At 34.9% G+C, this 16,309-nt stretch overlaps 1 protein-coding gene across 2 annotated transcripts in view; it reads right to left on the bottom strand.

The window, feature by feature from the left end:
- The window catches only part of LOC124634582 (lachesin-like), an 88,253-nt gene that overhangs the window by 19,633 nt on the left and 52,311 nt on the right, over nucleotides 1-16,309 (bottom strand). For both annotated transcript variants that reach the window (XM_047170204.1, XM_047170205.1), the window contains exons 4-5: nucleotides 15,730-15,915; nucleotides 13,949-14,138 (exon numbers count right to left, since the gene is read on the bottom strand). In XM_047170204.1, coding sequence (XP_047026160.1) covers nucleotides 13,949-14,138; nucleotides 15,730-15,915 — 376 coding nt within the window. The remainder of the gene's footprint in view (nucleotides 1-13,948; nucleotides 14,139-15,729; nucleotides 15,916-16,309) is intronic.

The following is a 16,309-nucleotide window of genomic DNA, read 5'->3' as shown; positions in this document are numbered from 1 at the left end:
TAATATGTCTGTATTTAATCTGTTGTAATTTTTAATCTGTCTGTCTTTGCAAGATTGAGACCTAACGGACTTTTTTGCCATGCAGTGATATTTGTGGTCAATGATCCAATGATCAGACATCAAAAATCCTCTTAACCCATATCACCTTTGTATTTCTTCAAGAAATCTTTAAGGTCTAGGTGACTTGCGGTCAAAAGGTCTTCAATTCTAATGCCTTTCTCCAAAACATGTAGCATTACTTAGTGCTTACAAGGATTTAATCCATAAGTGCCTTAAGTGAAGCTAATCCGTTGCCTTTGGTCTTGAATGACCCGATCAGCGGTTTTTAAATGAAGCAGCAAATTAGTTCGAGATCGGCGGAAAGAGGTTGCGATATCGATTAAATGGTCACTCGAAATGCTGGGAAAAGTAGTAGTTACCTACGCACAGTTTTTTTTTAATTGAAGTAGCCTAATATTGTAAAATATACCTAAAAGTATTAAGCAGTAGATTGTGAAGATCTCGAGAGCAAATTTTTATCCAAAGTTACGTGCGCTATTAGTCAAATATCTCATAAAGCAAGAGCACTGCATAAGTAGCTACGAGTATCAGACAGGTTTCAACTTACAGTCTGCGAAAAAGCTCTGTAAATAACATTCTAAACACATTCATACATCAGTTGCGATAAAATCTATCGACTCCGATATTTATCGATAAAAATAAAGTAAAACATCGACATTTAATTTTCCAGCTAGATCTAAACGGTTCAGCTGTCTTTAATAAATGGCGATATTTTTCTGTCTCCAGTAATAGAAGGCTATGTCAGCTAACTTCCACATTATTCTCGCAATTATTGCCCTGACTTTGTCTACCCTTTTATTATTTGCTTTGTAGACAAACAAGTGGCTCTTGTAACGTTTACAAGTATTATAGAAGGTCGCCATTATTAGTTTCCTTGTATTTTCGTATCAATGTTTGTGTAAGAAAGCCGTTTTTGTTTATCTGATGTCCGGTAAAATGTAAAATAGTTGTATAATCGTCAAAATTATTCTGAACTCAAGATTAGCGAACATTTAATATTGTAAAGTAGTCTATAGATATAGTTATGATAATTTTAGATCTTCTATGAAATAGTGACGTTTTCTGTATAGGCTTCAGACATCTTCATTCTTAAGAACATTCTTTAAGAGAGACTTTATCACCCATTTTACTTATGTATCATATATAAAAAAAAAAACATATTTATTTTATACACCTTTACTAAAGAACTAAACAAACAATAAAACGTAACCGTATTCCACATTAACCAAGTACAGAACATCCAGACGAGATTATGTACGAAAGTAATAAACATTCAAGCATTTTAAGACTCAGCATTCACTTAACAGAAAGATCGTAACAATGTTAACTGAACTGAAGGAATAACTGTTATACCTTGAACTGTTGGTTATCAAGTTTGTTAAGGTAATTTGTTTGTCGCGACTATGAAACAGTTATTTTTAATTAGTTTAACCTGGAAGTATGTTAATACTTGTATTTAATAAAATGTGTTTTTAAGTTATTTTTTTGTTTATAATAGAAAGGTGTGGAGACGAGATGGGGAGGCCTTTGCCCAGTAGTGGGACCATAAAGGCTAAGAAAAAAAAATGATTTTAAGTTAAGAAAATGATTATGATGGTGTATGTACTACTCACTTGTATCCTTTAATTAAGTAATTCCTACAAAGGATGTTTGTCTTAGCTGTTTGTTTAAAAAATAAGAGCGACTACAATTTTTATCATTAAAAGGCGTTCTTTTCTAAGTGTACTAAAAAAATATGTTAATTATTTTCAAGGGTTTAAATGTCACAGAACTTTGTATTAAGAAATATGAAAATGAAAGACTTTTAGCTAAAGAGTGCAAATAAAACCTTCATTAAAACACGAGAATTGCTTCCCACTCAAGAACCACGCAATTATTTTATTTGTAAAGCATTTTCTCACGGTTTCACCTGGATTATAAAGCACTACTCAATAATACACACATCAAAAGTGTCTAGGGATCAACATATATTTTTGCAATAACTTTTCTCCTGATTGATATTAATTAAAATTTTCTTTAAGGATTCATCAAATAAAGTGTTTTCGTTTGTCACAGTAACGATAAACCAAGTCACCTTTGCACTAATAAAGAAATTTGCCATTTTCCTAATAAAGGGATTTTTGACATTTGAAACACTAACACAAAAGTTCGAAAAAAAAGACTGAAATAACAGTTTTCTTTAAAAGTTTATTGGGTAACTTAAACAATTAATAATCCGTGTTTCTACCGCGAACACTAACAACACAAGAACATCGGTTTGGCATACTCAAAATGAGTTCATCCAAATCACGATGTGGAATGGCCGCCCATGTTCGTTGCAACAACAAAAAAAGGTCTTCTTGCGACTGGATACCCTCCATATTCGGCAGAGCTCTTCTCTGTAGCATATCCCATGCATGCTCAATCGGGTTCAAGTCTGGCGACTGAGCAGGCCAGGGCAGGACATTGATGTTAGCTGCCGCGAGAGTCTGTCTTACAACTCTTGCGGTGTGCGGTCGTGCATTATCATGCATTAACTGAAATAAGGGACCGATTTGCACTTGTAGAGGAACGATGACGTCTGATACAATCGTCTCAGCATAAATTTGAGCGTTGAGGTTGCTTCTGATCCAAATCAACTCAGTTCTTCCGCCGATCCAAATACCCGCCCATACCATGATGGTTCCACCACTATAAGGATGGACTTCCTGGCAGGATTTTAATCGCTGTTGGCGTCCAGGGGTTCTCCAGTGTCGTATACGTCTTGTATCCGGTCTCATACCAAAACGAGACTCATCAGAAAAGCACACGAAACGCCATTGTTCTTCTGCCCAATTTCTGTGTTCAAGAGCCCATTGATATCGAATCCTACGATTGTGCATTGCTATAGGTGGTACCCGTAGCGGTCTTCGGGAATGAAGGTTCACTTCATGCAAGCGGTTTCTGACTGTTTGGTCGCTAATTAAGTTCCCTGAAGAGTGATGAAGCCTCACGGCTAACATCATGGCGGTTATTGTTGGAGCTCTTCGAGTTAAGATTTGAATGTATCGGTCTTGTCTCCGTGTGGTGCAGCGATACCGTCCTCCATGGCGCTCAGCTACGGTACCAGTGCTTCGGTAACGTGTCCAAAGTCGACTGATAACACTCTGACTTGTATTCAGAGCTAAAGCCACAGTACGTTGCCGGGAACCAGCTTCTATCATTCCCACGGCTCTGAGCATTTCTTCCCTGCTTAAATGACGTCGCCGCTCCATAATAACGTTGGTTTTAATCAGTAGTAGGGAAACAGTAGCACTAATAATGTCTTCAATGCGTTGTATGTGTTTATAGGGAAAATATTGACAGCTGATTTTCATCTTTTACTCGAATTTGATTCACAGTTCCTGATTCAAATTATGAAATGCACCAAAAAGGATCCATATAAATTTATAAAATCATAAATTTATTACAAAGCCACATCTCAATCTCAAGAAATCCGCATAAAAATGCTTGATCCCTAGACACTTTTGATGTGTGTATATGCAGGCACTCCGATGATAATCTGTCCTGTGTATTTTTCTACGGTAAGTTTAGAGAGGTACACATTATGTCAATGTCATATTTCAACTTAGCTGGTTCAGCCATTATAGTGAAAACCAGAAAGGAATTTTCACGTTCATCATATTACGGCTCGGCGGATGTATTAAATATTATCCTAGTCTACATTAATGAACTAGGTAAAGGAAAGATAAAATAAACTCACTCCACTTTCAAGTGAGGTATATTTGGAACATATTAATTTTAGCTTAATTTTGACGAAGAGTGTTTCTCAGAATAAAGTCAACAGGGACCTCTTAATTTTATTCGCGGAAAATCTCTTCAAAATTAAATGCATATAATAATTATTGAGAACAAATTATGAACACATTACCAATAATTACTTGTGCAATTACAGGTACATGCTATTCATCGATGTATATATACAGAAATGTCAATGATGTATTAAACTTCATAGGTAAACAAAATTGAAAATGGATTTTGTAAAGTCATAACATGAAAGTGTTACAGGATGTTGTACGTAAACTCGAAGTAAAGGAACAAAATGAAATATAGTGGGTGTTGGTGACTCTTACGGGGACAAAGTGGTGGGGCTGACAAATGCGCCACTACTTTAGTAATAATAGTTGGCTAACCGTCGCCTACGGACGTTGGATGAGACTTGTATTCGCTTCCATTACCCTTATGGTAGCTAGTACTTAATGCTACACTTCGTTTATGCTGCCTTAGTATGTCTGGTTCATCTTTTAGATGATAAAGTTTTACTATCGTACCTGGCCACTAATAAACTTGAAGTCTAATGAAATTGTATAATTTATCCACCCTTAAATAAAATATAATACTACCTGGAAATTATTTGTATACTTATGGATGGACAGACAATTCATACACTGCAAAAAAATATACTCATTCACAGGCACAGTTTTGTTTTCCTGTGTTCATATCCTTTAAGGTATAATACGATAACTCTTTATCCAATATATGGAAATACGTAATTATCGAATTTTGCATATGTGAAACCTTGAATGTGTTTGTGAATCTTGCACGAGGAGCTCTTGTAGTGCACAACTATACAAGCGTTTGCACTTTCAGTCATGTCGTTATTGTACTACCAGAAGCACTACCGACTATTGAAATGTTATGAAAATGGTTCATGTTTCTGACAATTTAATCTTCCCTCAGTTCTGCTTAATAACTACGAAATTAACAGTAAGTTATAGAATTCGTTCGAGACGTGTAAGATAGCAATAGAAGTAATTCAATAAAACAAACGCACCAGTTGCTTATTAGTTTCGAGACTCGTTCAGAATAATAAACAACGTATAGATGTATCATATTTTTATGCCCAATCAGCGAGAAAAGAAACGTATCATTTCATTATTTACACGTAGGTATCTGTTATGATTCTACTTCATGTACAGTTGGATTCAAAAGGAGTAATTAAATCCTTAATGTACTGGAAATACTTTAAATAAGGTAGTCTTTTGAGATATTTGGTCATCAGTTAAAATATTTAATATTGAAATTACACGTCGGTGCGCGCTTTCAATATGAGCAATTCAATATCTTACAATATTTAATGTTGAATCTTATTTTTTACTTTATTTCCATGAAGTTCACGTTATCATTGAAAATGAGTAGGTACAAGTAGAGTGATACACATTTTTTCAGATCCCCTCATTTTGCACATGACAGTACTCCGAAGACATAATGCTTTAACATCGATAAGCAACTTCAAGACAGACTTAGAGCTTGTTATCTCGAGACATTTTACTTCACAACCTCCAACTTTTTATCTCCAGTTTGAATTTAATGTAAGAATCAGCTCATATTTTCTACAGCGTATCTATTTTACTTGGAGATACGTTCGTCGATGCACTCAAACGATTTGCGTTGTTCACATCAGAAGTAATTTTGTTTCGAATGATTGGTTAACAAGCGTAGACAAGACATGCTTTGAACGTTTTCTGACTTTGGTTCACTTTGGCTCAAGGATAATACACATACCTATAGTGCTTACCTATAAACCATACAGTGATAAGTTCTGAATGATTTTAAAATATTTTTCTGTTTGTTCGAATTAATAGCTTATAAAAAAAAATTGAACAAGCAAATAAAATAAGATTCGATCAAGTGATCTTATCCTTGTTACGAGGAAGTGAAAAATAATATTACGTATTCTGAAAATACGCAGTGTTCGAAAATGAATTATTTTGCTACTTTATCTGCAAGGATCTTCGTTGAGGAACATAAAAAACATGCTCGTAAAACAAGAGGCCTGTTGTTTTCATTTTTCATCAACACTTATATTAAGGTAGAAAACATTGAGAATATGAACTGTACATACAGTACAGAATGGAAGTTGAAAAATAATGTGGATACTCACAAATAATGTGGTCCTAGTGCAAAAGAAATCGTTTAGGACATCTTATCCAGAGATAGAAGAGAAACAGTGTCATACAGAGTCAACTTGCAGGTGTTACAATACAACTATTGCACCCTTTACTCAAGCGTCCTCTCGTGTACAAAGCAATGCTACTATATCAACATTAGGACGGAAGAGAATGAAGACAGTGGGTAGTTTCACCAGCAAATTGCAATTACCGTTATTGCGGTAATTTGGAGGCCGAGACCGGGCCGGCGCGGCAAAACTACCAACATCTCGGAACGGTTACCGCTTACAATTTATATTAGAACATGGCTGTTCACTTTAGTGCAACACCTTTATTAATGCAATAGGTTTTTAAATAACACTATTACAGTTTAGGTGTAAAACCGTGCCTTCATTTTAAAATAAAATAGTTTTTGTTGCACATGAGCTCGATGCGAAGTAAATGCATGGTAAAGATTGTATTATAAGTTAAGCACAAAGATTATTCATAGACCGATAGACTGTGGCACTGCTCTTAAAGTATTGGAAGTGTAGCATTCTCATAATTTATTTAATAAACTAAAGAACCATACAATGGAATCGCAGTGCCTGAACATTATTTATTTTGCAACTCTTGCACAATAATATAGGAAAAGTACCAAAATTAATTTTGGTTTTCCACGTCACCGCATTGAAAAATGTATTGTGTCAAAAGACGGCTTCTGCAAAATTTCTGAAAATTACATGTTAACTTTCTCCATTCATTTGTTTACCGAAAGGTTTTACATTACGCGTTTTCTTGGAAGTATTTTGTAATAATTAAATCTTACAAACCCATGAAACTGTGTTTTACGCGAGCTGTGTAATGGGTAAAGTTTCATTGCGAGCTTTTATCTAATTTATTTTTATTGTTATATGAGCCAGTTTATGCCCCATTTTATATCCTTTGCTGTAGTTACAATCAAGAGTACTGCGTGATATGTTTTGTTAATACGTCACTTTACATCTGTTCGTATGAGTTTTCTTTCTTAATTTCTTTTACGACCTTATTTTTGAAGTTAGAAGAACCTCTTAACTGTTTGAGACAATTATTGTGAGTATGGTATGTATAAAAGTTTTGGAAATGTTACGTGAACAGTTTATTTCCAGAGTGCCTTATTACGCGTAGTTACAAGAATTGTTAACCTAAAAGTGTGAATAATTATTAAAAGCACAGTGAAATGGCTTCATATGTTAATTAAAAGTTAAGTAGTGAATGTAAATAATAGTGAAGTATTTAATTCCATACTACATAGGTCTACATGGAGAGCTTCAGTTTCAAGAGACGTCCGAATAATTAAATTCGTATTAAATTAATGTTTTTAAAATAACTGTTTTTTTACGACCAGTGATTTTCCACACTACCTTCATAATAAAGTCCTTTATATAAACGAAAAGAGATTACATAAAATTAGGGTAAGCTACAAAAGCGACGATAATCCAACATATTGATTTACGAACTCAACTACATATTTATAAGTTGTACGTACATTTGGCAGTGTGTGCGTAGTTTATTCAACGAAGGTGGATAAAACTAAAGTGAAAGCTTAGCATCTGACAATAAAACAAGGTGCTCGGATTTAGATACGTTTGATAGTATTGAATTTTATCGGCCAACTGTACCGGAGCTACGTCAGAAATGTACTGGGTAACTGTGTCCAATAATATATTATGTGACGTTTATAGATTTATACTAGACTTTGTCGCTGTTTCGTTCGTGAGTCGAAAGGAATATTTATTATGCAACCCCCTTTGGAAGTTCTGTGATGATGTATTGTGACTGTACATTTAAATTGAGAATGTATTTTGAGCTTTGCATTGTCTGATTATTAAAAAGTTTCATGAAGTTCTTTAGTATTTTACAACCAGAATATGTTTGCTTCTTTTTATAAGTGTCGTAGTGGAAAATGTAAGTATTTAATACTTCTGTGTTTCCCATTTTCGAAAACAAGTGCAAAGCGAACTGTCAGGAAAAACTCATAAAATAAAACTTCACAAACTCAAATTGCTTACAGTTTAAATAAAACAGACATAAACACAATGCAGTGCAATTGCACTCTGTAACGTGCGGAACAATTTCCTTGCATTTTTCACGAAAAAACAGACAAAGAGCTAAATATTTTATTTCATTGTGATTCTCGCTTGTGATTGTGTTACCGTGTCGAGGGAATTGGAGAATTAACGATGCTCTCACTAGTGATCCGTCACTATTCGAGCATTTTTCAGACTTGTATTACAATGTTTTATTATTATTTTCGTACATAGTTCATCTTAGTTAGCACGGATGGTTGAAGTATCTCTTCTGAATAACATAAAACAAATTGTATATAACTATTGAAGTGTTCAGAAACGATGATAAGTACACCATAATGTGTCTGTATTTGTTTTCGGAAATGGAGACTCGAGTACCATCTGAATACAAGTATTATTTTGTAGCGTGCAGCTTTTGACAAACTATTAAGATTCATAAACGTTTACTTCCTAGTAGATACGCTTTGTTTATTTTCATACATTTCCTTGCCAAATGGTCGCTATTTGTATAATGAGAATAAAATAGAGCGTAAGCGCTAGTTGCACGATAAGACAGCGCAATAACTTAAAAGGAACCATCAACACAACAATTGTTTAAAGCAATTTAATTTTTAAAATTGAAAATTCCGCGCCTTCCCATTCTCCTTGGTCTTGGCTGTGAAAAACTATATTGCTTTTTTTTATTAAAAATACGAAGTGTTCCAACGAGGGGCAAACTGCCACTAAAACGTTATGGTTACTGCGGTGACATTCGCACGAATACCTAACTTATAAAATTGGTAATCCCCTACGCAATAGCCACCCTTCTTGGGATCCCGATAAAGTATTACCTACAATGTATTAAGGATTATTTCGGTCTACGCCGATATTGTTTAACGTTATACCGACTCGTTTTTTGCTTTTTATTTCTTTTATTTCTCCCTGTTTAGGTATTTGTACGTGGACTTTTATCGTTGTCTAGTATTAGTGGGCCCGACCGAAACTGATGTAACATGACAATATATAACACGCACTACGCGCAAAGTAAAAACTTGATAATAAAGTTTTCTCGTTATCTTGTGAAGTACAATGCTTAAGTACTTAGAAGAGATATTGATATTGCGTTCCTAAGTACCAATTGTAGGGAAATGGAGTTGGAAAGAGAAGGCACTGCGATATCATTACGTTCGATAATAATGTTATATGATATACGAATGATTCCTCAACGATCTGTATAAAACCGAAATTCGGTGAAATATTCGAATTACGTGGCATAGTTTTGCGTGTAGCCATATACCGTGGGCATTGTTCATCGTAATAACATAAATGATTGTTACGATTCGCGCAGCGCCGATCGCGAAACAACACATTTACATTAAGAGAGTCAATAGCTGCAGTGAACGTTACGCGAAATTTCCATTTGGTATGTAGCAGTTTGCCGAGCGGAATTATTAGTCAATTGTTTGGATACCACGCTATTGTTACAGCATAGACGTAACGTTTGTGTTCATTGTCCGGTTACGACTCTTGTATCCTACGTTTAGGGTATGGGTACTTATGGCCTAAACTGTAATTGTGTGTAAATGCCTTTGATACAAGGAATATAAAATTGTTTTACATCTATTGTAAGAACTTAAAATTATAGTCCACTAATATACTTAACCTACCAAGATATTCTCTGCACGAAGTTTATATAAATATCGTATGATTCATAACTCAAATGAAACGGAAAAAGCGAAGATTCAAAAAGAAACTTAATTTACAGTTTCCTTTAAGATGCAGTGCCCTTTCAGAAACCGGCCCGCGGTGATGTTACTTTACATTTCGTCTTTAAAAGGCAAACAAAAAAGTTCATAAAAATTCAGTCGAGAGCGGCGGTTGTCCTTTTTTGGTCGCCGCTCCGCCAACGGGACGATGTAAAAGAGTCCGACAGAAACTTCTTTGAAGAAGTCGATTTAAGTTACGAAAGGAGAGTACCTAAATTACATTTTATCACAAATTTTCATAAAACAATAAAAAAATTGGTACATTAAATTATTTATATTTGGGCCTTTGTTGTTGAAGTTACTCGATTGTATTGGCACAAAAATAGATTGATGGAATCAATAAGGCAAGCATGGAAGTTGGAGCCACGTATTTGGTCAGGTTAAGAAACTACAAAATAGATTTATCTAAGTTCGGGGCTTCAGGCGAAGACAAACGGAACTTCAGACGTCTTATCAACTTTCGCTCCAGTGATTAGTAAATAAGAGATGTTGGATACACGCGTAGGCTGGGACGGATTTCAAATTATATCCATCCCATTGAAATTTGAGACCCTATTATTGTCATAACAACGATCTCAGTCCGCAAGCGACAATCATTATTTTCACACTTAACAAAGTACTCCTCACATAAAAAAGCGTCCATAAGCATAAACTCTGCGAATTATTCGATTCATTTCAAAGGAATCCTACTAAAAGGAACGCGAGACTAACTCAAAGCTTTTATATCTCGTTTGGAGGCGCCTTATTGTCTTCAGCGGTATATGTATTAAAGCTTGCTTTCTCTTGCGTAAATAAAATCCATTGGAAAGAGAAGTGCTTGGGAGCAAGTGCAAGGGTAGGGGGTCTAGGTGTAATGCCTCATGCGAGTGTCGGGGACAATGCAAAGTAGATTGAATTGGAAAAAAGACTTGAACAGAATGGCGGCTTTCGGCACCCGGGGGAAAAGGAAAACTCGCTCTGAAGGGTTAACAATGAGAGCGGTGTCCATAGATGTTGCCGCTTTGCAGTGTTGTGAAGCACAGCTTTCGGGCTTTCGGATTCATTTTCCTATTACGAAAGTAAAAGACTATTGAGGAAAAATTTGCTTAACATTTTTGTCTCTAACTTTTATCAATCCTTTCATTTTCAAATCCATTTTAGTTTACTCATAAAGTGTTGAAGTGAGTTTTGAATTTAAACTGATTTATTTTAGTGAACAGCTTTTTGTTTTCATATTGGCATCCATCCGTTAATCAGACAACAGCTATTTTACATTGCATTATCACAGTTTAATTTAACTAATCAATTTGTGCTGCGTACAAAATTTATTTATTTTGTTACTTAGCCTTGTGTAGGTATTATTCACAAACAATATTAAAATGTTTTACAATTTTATTCTGAATTCTTTTTCAATAAATATGGATTCGGAAATTATTAATTTAAAGCTTTGATACATCTTGAAATACTAAACAAAAACTTGCTCTAGGATATCTTGTTTAAATCGAAAATTAAAATCCAGTTATAAAGTATTATTTCAATCACGTTACGCATTAAAAAAAATTCACGTTTATCAAGAATGAAGCTACTTAGATCAGCTTGACCTCCAAGGTCGCGACGCCCAAACATTGGTTCCCGCTACGACCCATGATCGATGCAAATCAGCTTATTGTGTGCAACGCACTGATACATCGCCGACCCAACTGGATTCAGCCCCGAAATTGTGTACCCTGTCCTAAGTTCAAAAGTAGCTTGAACTTTTCTACCTCAATTTTTATTTGCTCTTATTATGAACCGAAAGGTTAATTTACACTTTAGCTATTTAAAAAATAATGTCGGAATGGAACGAAATGAGAAATTCTCTCGTTTGAATAACTAGCAGCAATCCAGAACAACCTATGAGAGGTGCTTCAAGTATTTACTAGTTACAGTTGCGGGGTTTTGCTTTGCACAGTTTTATTTAGAATACTCTCGACGAATTCCAATAAATGTTTTGCAATTAACTTTTTCTATTTAATTAGCGGAAATATATTTAAGTTATCTTCTTACAAATTCAGATAATAAACCTCTTTATCGTTGCAACTTTCTAAAGAAAAACATAAATTAATTTAAATAAGCTTATGATTCTAAGAATCCTTATAACGCTGTAATCGTCATGTCGGTTAGTGTACATTTTCCACATCGGTGGTCTAAGGCAAAAAGTGAAATAAGCAGCTTAACAGATCATACTAGTCCGCAACGATAAAATGCCTTGCGGCGAAACTTAACACCTTACACTCCCTTAGCCTTGTTCAGTACTTTAGGTACATTAATTTTGCTGTTTCAATATAGGTACCTACCTAAGTTTAGGTGTAGGTAAAAAAATGCCAAATAATAAATATTTAACACCAGCATTGATTTTAGATACCTACATCTTTGGGTAAGGGCTTTCTTTCTTAAATTTTGTCGCCTAGATTTTTTTCACTATGCCATTTACTTCAATTTCAATCTACGACTATTAAAGAGTAAATCAGATTTTAAATTGCCAGTATTAAGTAAGGAAATAGGAAGCGTACGAATCACGATATTTCCGAGCGTTTACAGCCGCTTGAAGCGCTCGTCTGCGCTCACCGCTGCACAATGAACCTAATAGTTAAGGATTCAATCAATCTCTCTCCCTCTTTATTGAATACTTTAAATAAAGCTGCTTTATTTACAAACAGTACCTAACATACTTTCGTACGGCCCGCAATGTCAGATTTGATTCTCAAGTTACGAAAAGTTGTCGCAACTCAAACTTGAAGGAACGTAAAAATGTTACTAGTTTTTGTAGGTACAGTCAAACAGAACTTTTTCGTGATGAATGAATGAAAAAAAAAGAAGCAAGAGTTTTCAAAGCTCTGAAATTATAAATGTAAGCAAGTAAAAGAGCTAAAACGAATGTCAGTTTCAAACTTCTAGTTGGAGAGTTTTGTGTAGTCTGACATTTTACTATGAGATTATTATCGGGACGGTAAAGAAATTCTGAAGCAGTCGTTATATTAATAGAAATTAGGCAAAACAATGTTTTAGTCTATCTGTAAATTGAATTACCGTGACCTTTGTTGGTTTTCGAATTACAAAGAGTAGATCTCCGCTGTCATTTAATATAGGACTCCATGTATATTCTTTTTTTTAAGTCTTAAACGCTTAAGACCTTCAATGGTATATGTAGCCAGTATCCGGCCAAATGAAACTCCTATATCCATAAATTGTTAACCTTAAGATATGTAGATTATTGTAGATATGATATTGAGAGCAGCTAGAGTAACTATCGAGCGGCACCCTTCATTATGCACCACAATACAGACTGTTGATTACTTCCGACCGCAGACAGTCCGCGCCATCTTTAATAAGACGAAACTTGTGTTCCCTTTGATTGAATGTGTTTTATGATTTTTGAAATGTGATTAAACCTCTCTCTTATTTTTATCTTAATGTTGTAGCTGCTTTTGTAAGGTTAATTAATGTGAATTTATTTGCGAGTCTGTTTAATTCCATTACCTAATTATTACGTAACTACTTACTATAATATATTTTTTTAAATATTTTCGAAAATATTAAGTTTTTTTACATGTACTTCTTATTTAGATGAATTCTTAAAAAGATCATGATCTAGGGGTGGAAATATTCCAAAAATTGAGACCCTATCAAATATTAAATCCATACTTGCACACTTACAAACTATTGGCAATCCTTGTAATTGATGTAATACATGAATCTAATGGATGTGGGTAGGTACACACATATTGTACAAAAGCTGACAGTTACATATATTAATACCGTATTACAAATTAATAATTACGCACATAATTAATGCTCTATATATAGTGTTACCAGTCACATAGAACCTATGCATACAATGTATGTAGGTACATACCTAGTTATAATTGAATCCTCTATCCTATTAATCATAAAACCTTTTTTTATATACCTTTTTGTATATTTCTATTGAAAATCAGTTCTGATAACTTACTCATCATTATCCCGCAGTTAATAAACAAAACAGGTTAAACGGATCAAAATAGTAAATGATAATATTAACATCAATTGATTCCATGGCCGAGGTAATACGGTAATCACGTTTTTCACAATAGGAAGGTGCACGCTTTAAATACACGTTACAAAGTAAACAGCATTTAAAGCGTAAGTAAACAAACATTTTTCAGTAGTTTTCGCAACAAAGACTCACCTTTCCGTTCCCTGCCACCGTCGTGTCTAAACACTATGGGTCGGTTGTGCTCCCGTCTCCACAAAACGGTCGGTGGCGGCACGCCAGTTGCGGTGCACGTCAATCTTATACTCCCGCCCTCTTGCGCAGAACTACCCTCCGTCACAGTGTCCACTATGTCCGGAGGGATCACCACGGATAAATGACCCATCTGACAAAAATAATTACTCTAGTTAGCCTTATTAGTGCAGTCTTTTGTTTGGAACGTAATTGGGAGTGTCTTGATTATGTTTTGTTTTGTTGCTTATTTTTCGTGTGTGATTCAAACGTACTGTATGTATAAATAAGAGATAAGCTAGAATTCGTTTCTTTAATCACTGTCCCAGGAACCACAAAACGTTGTTACTTTTTTTTCGTAAGTAGTAATTAAGCTTTGCAGGAGAATTGATCTAAATCATGTATATTACAACATAATGTTAGATCCTTTTATTTTATACGGGCAACACTGCTGCCACACCGTGATGACAACCCTATGAAGATTTTGACAGATAGAGCGCGCGTTTTCTTCGTGCACTGATAAACTATGTTTTCTTACGATTGTTATTAAAAATTGTGTTTTAAAAGTGAATACAAGAAGTTATTGTGATACGAATTGACGTTTTATTTCTGATGAAAGCTAGGAGATCATACCCTAGCTTATAATAATACAAGCCTGATTGAATAGCATGTGTACATAGATTATTACACAACGATATTATCTAAATAACGATCAATTTCCCAAATCCGATTGATACTGAGTTTGCGGTGCAAAATTAATTTCATCCTAATTTGATAAACATCTAAATTAATCGCCTACATTTTAAGGTAATTACCTACTTAAATATTTGGTTAGGATTACATCAGGTATTTAATGTAAAATGAATGAGGTTCGCTCGTGGGCTTTGAAAAGTAAAATAAAGCGGTATTATAATCCTTAACGCCGTGGCTGTAACTAGCTAGACATAATACCCCGAACGTGTCTGACTGTAATCCCTGGTTAACTAACTACTTAGTGTTTAGTTTTTGGTGTTTCATAATAATTAGTTCCCTCTTATTTTATCTGATTTTTAAAGCAAATGTATCTTTTTTATTTTTTTTTATTATATCTAGCCTGTAGTGTTCCACTGCTGGGCAAAGGCCTCCCCATCTCGCTTCCACCCTTCCCGATCTTTCGATCGTGCCCACCAATCCGGACGATAGGCGTCTAGTTCGTCACGCCATCTCTTCCGGGGCCTTTAATGTTTCTTGTAAATTCTTGTAAATGTATATTTATAAAAGCCTAAAAAAATAAACTTGTTCGATTATTCTAACTGAATGAACAGAATGGATATAAAAATAGAATTGGTATCATCGAAACTTCATTATTTATGAATGGAAAACAACATCAATCGTTCTGTGAAATTAGATTATCTATTTATAACTTGCAGTATTTATAGCTTGAGGGAATGGTGCTTTTTAAAATAAACTAGTATAACGTTTGTTATTGATTTGTTTTCTGCACTTAATCAGGCGTTCACTCGCTAGCTGAGCGTTTCATAATAATTTATTGGAAACTGAAACAAGTGCTTGTAACACTCGCTGCTTGATTGAACACTTTTTCTTGTCTCACAACTTCACAAGTATTGCTCACAAGATTTTCTTAAAAAGGAAACAAACGCTATCTTGTTGACGAACGTTACATTTAAGTTTTAGAGCGCTGTCTGCAAAATAACTACTTTGTAAACTTAGTATCTCAGCTTCGTGTGTGACAAAGTGTAGCTCACCTGACTTTTCATAGGGTCTGTGTTGACTTGGCACATATAGGTGCCCGAGTCGTTCGCCTGCACGTTGCTGACGTGCAACTTCCACGTGTTGTGATTATTGTACGTGACACTCAGGCGAGGGTTGAGCGCCACCATGTTCGTGTGTATCGCCAGAATCGCCTTCGAGTCTGACTTAATCCACGCCACCTAAAAATAATATTGCCATTACTTCACAGTACAATCAAAGCCTTATTGGATTCCTTATAATCTATAGCGACTGTATAAATATTGACTAGGAGACAATACAGACAGAATTGGCTTGGTGTTGACACAGACACGGTACACATTTTTATAAGAGGAGCGCCATGTGAAGTTTAATCAAAGTCAAGAATATCTGAAACAGCCGGAAGCTAAATTTAACAATGCAATTAGAGCGGATGTCTACAAAACAAAACGGTTCTGTACCGTTGCATACGAGCGTGAAATTTCATTTTATATCTAGGATTAATGTCATAAATCGCTCGCATTTCCCGGGAGCTCGCGCGAGTTTTAAATCGTTTGTATTGTTCACAGTGAAGACGAAACTTAATGTGACTTAAAC

Source organism: Helicoverpa zea, chromosome 11 (assembly GCF_022581195.2).
Source record: "Helicoverpa zea isolate HzStark_Cry1AcR chromosome 11, ilHelZeax1.1, whole genome shotgun sequence".
Lineage (NCBI taxonomy): Eukaryota > Metazoa > Arthropoda > Insecta > Lepidoptera > Noctuidae > Helicoverpa > Helicoverpa zea.
This window is presented reverse-complemented; position numbering and strand designations above follow the sequence as displayed.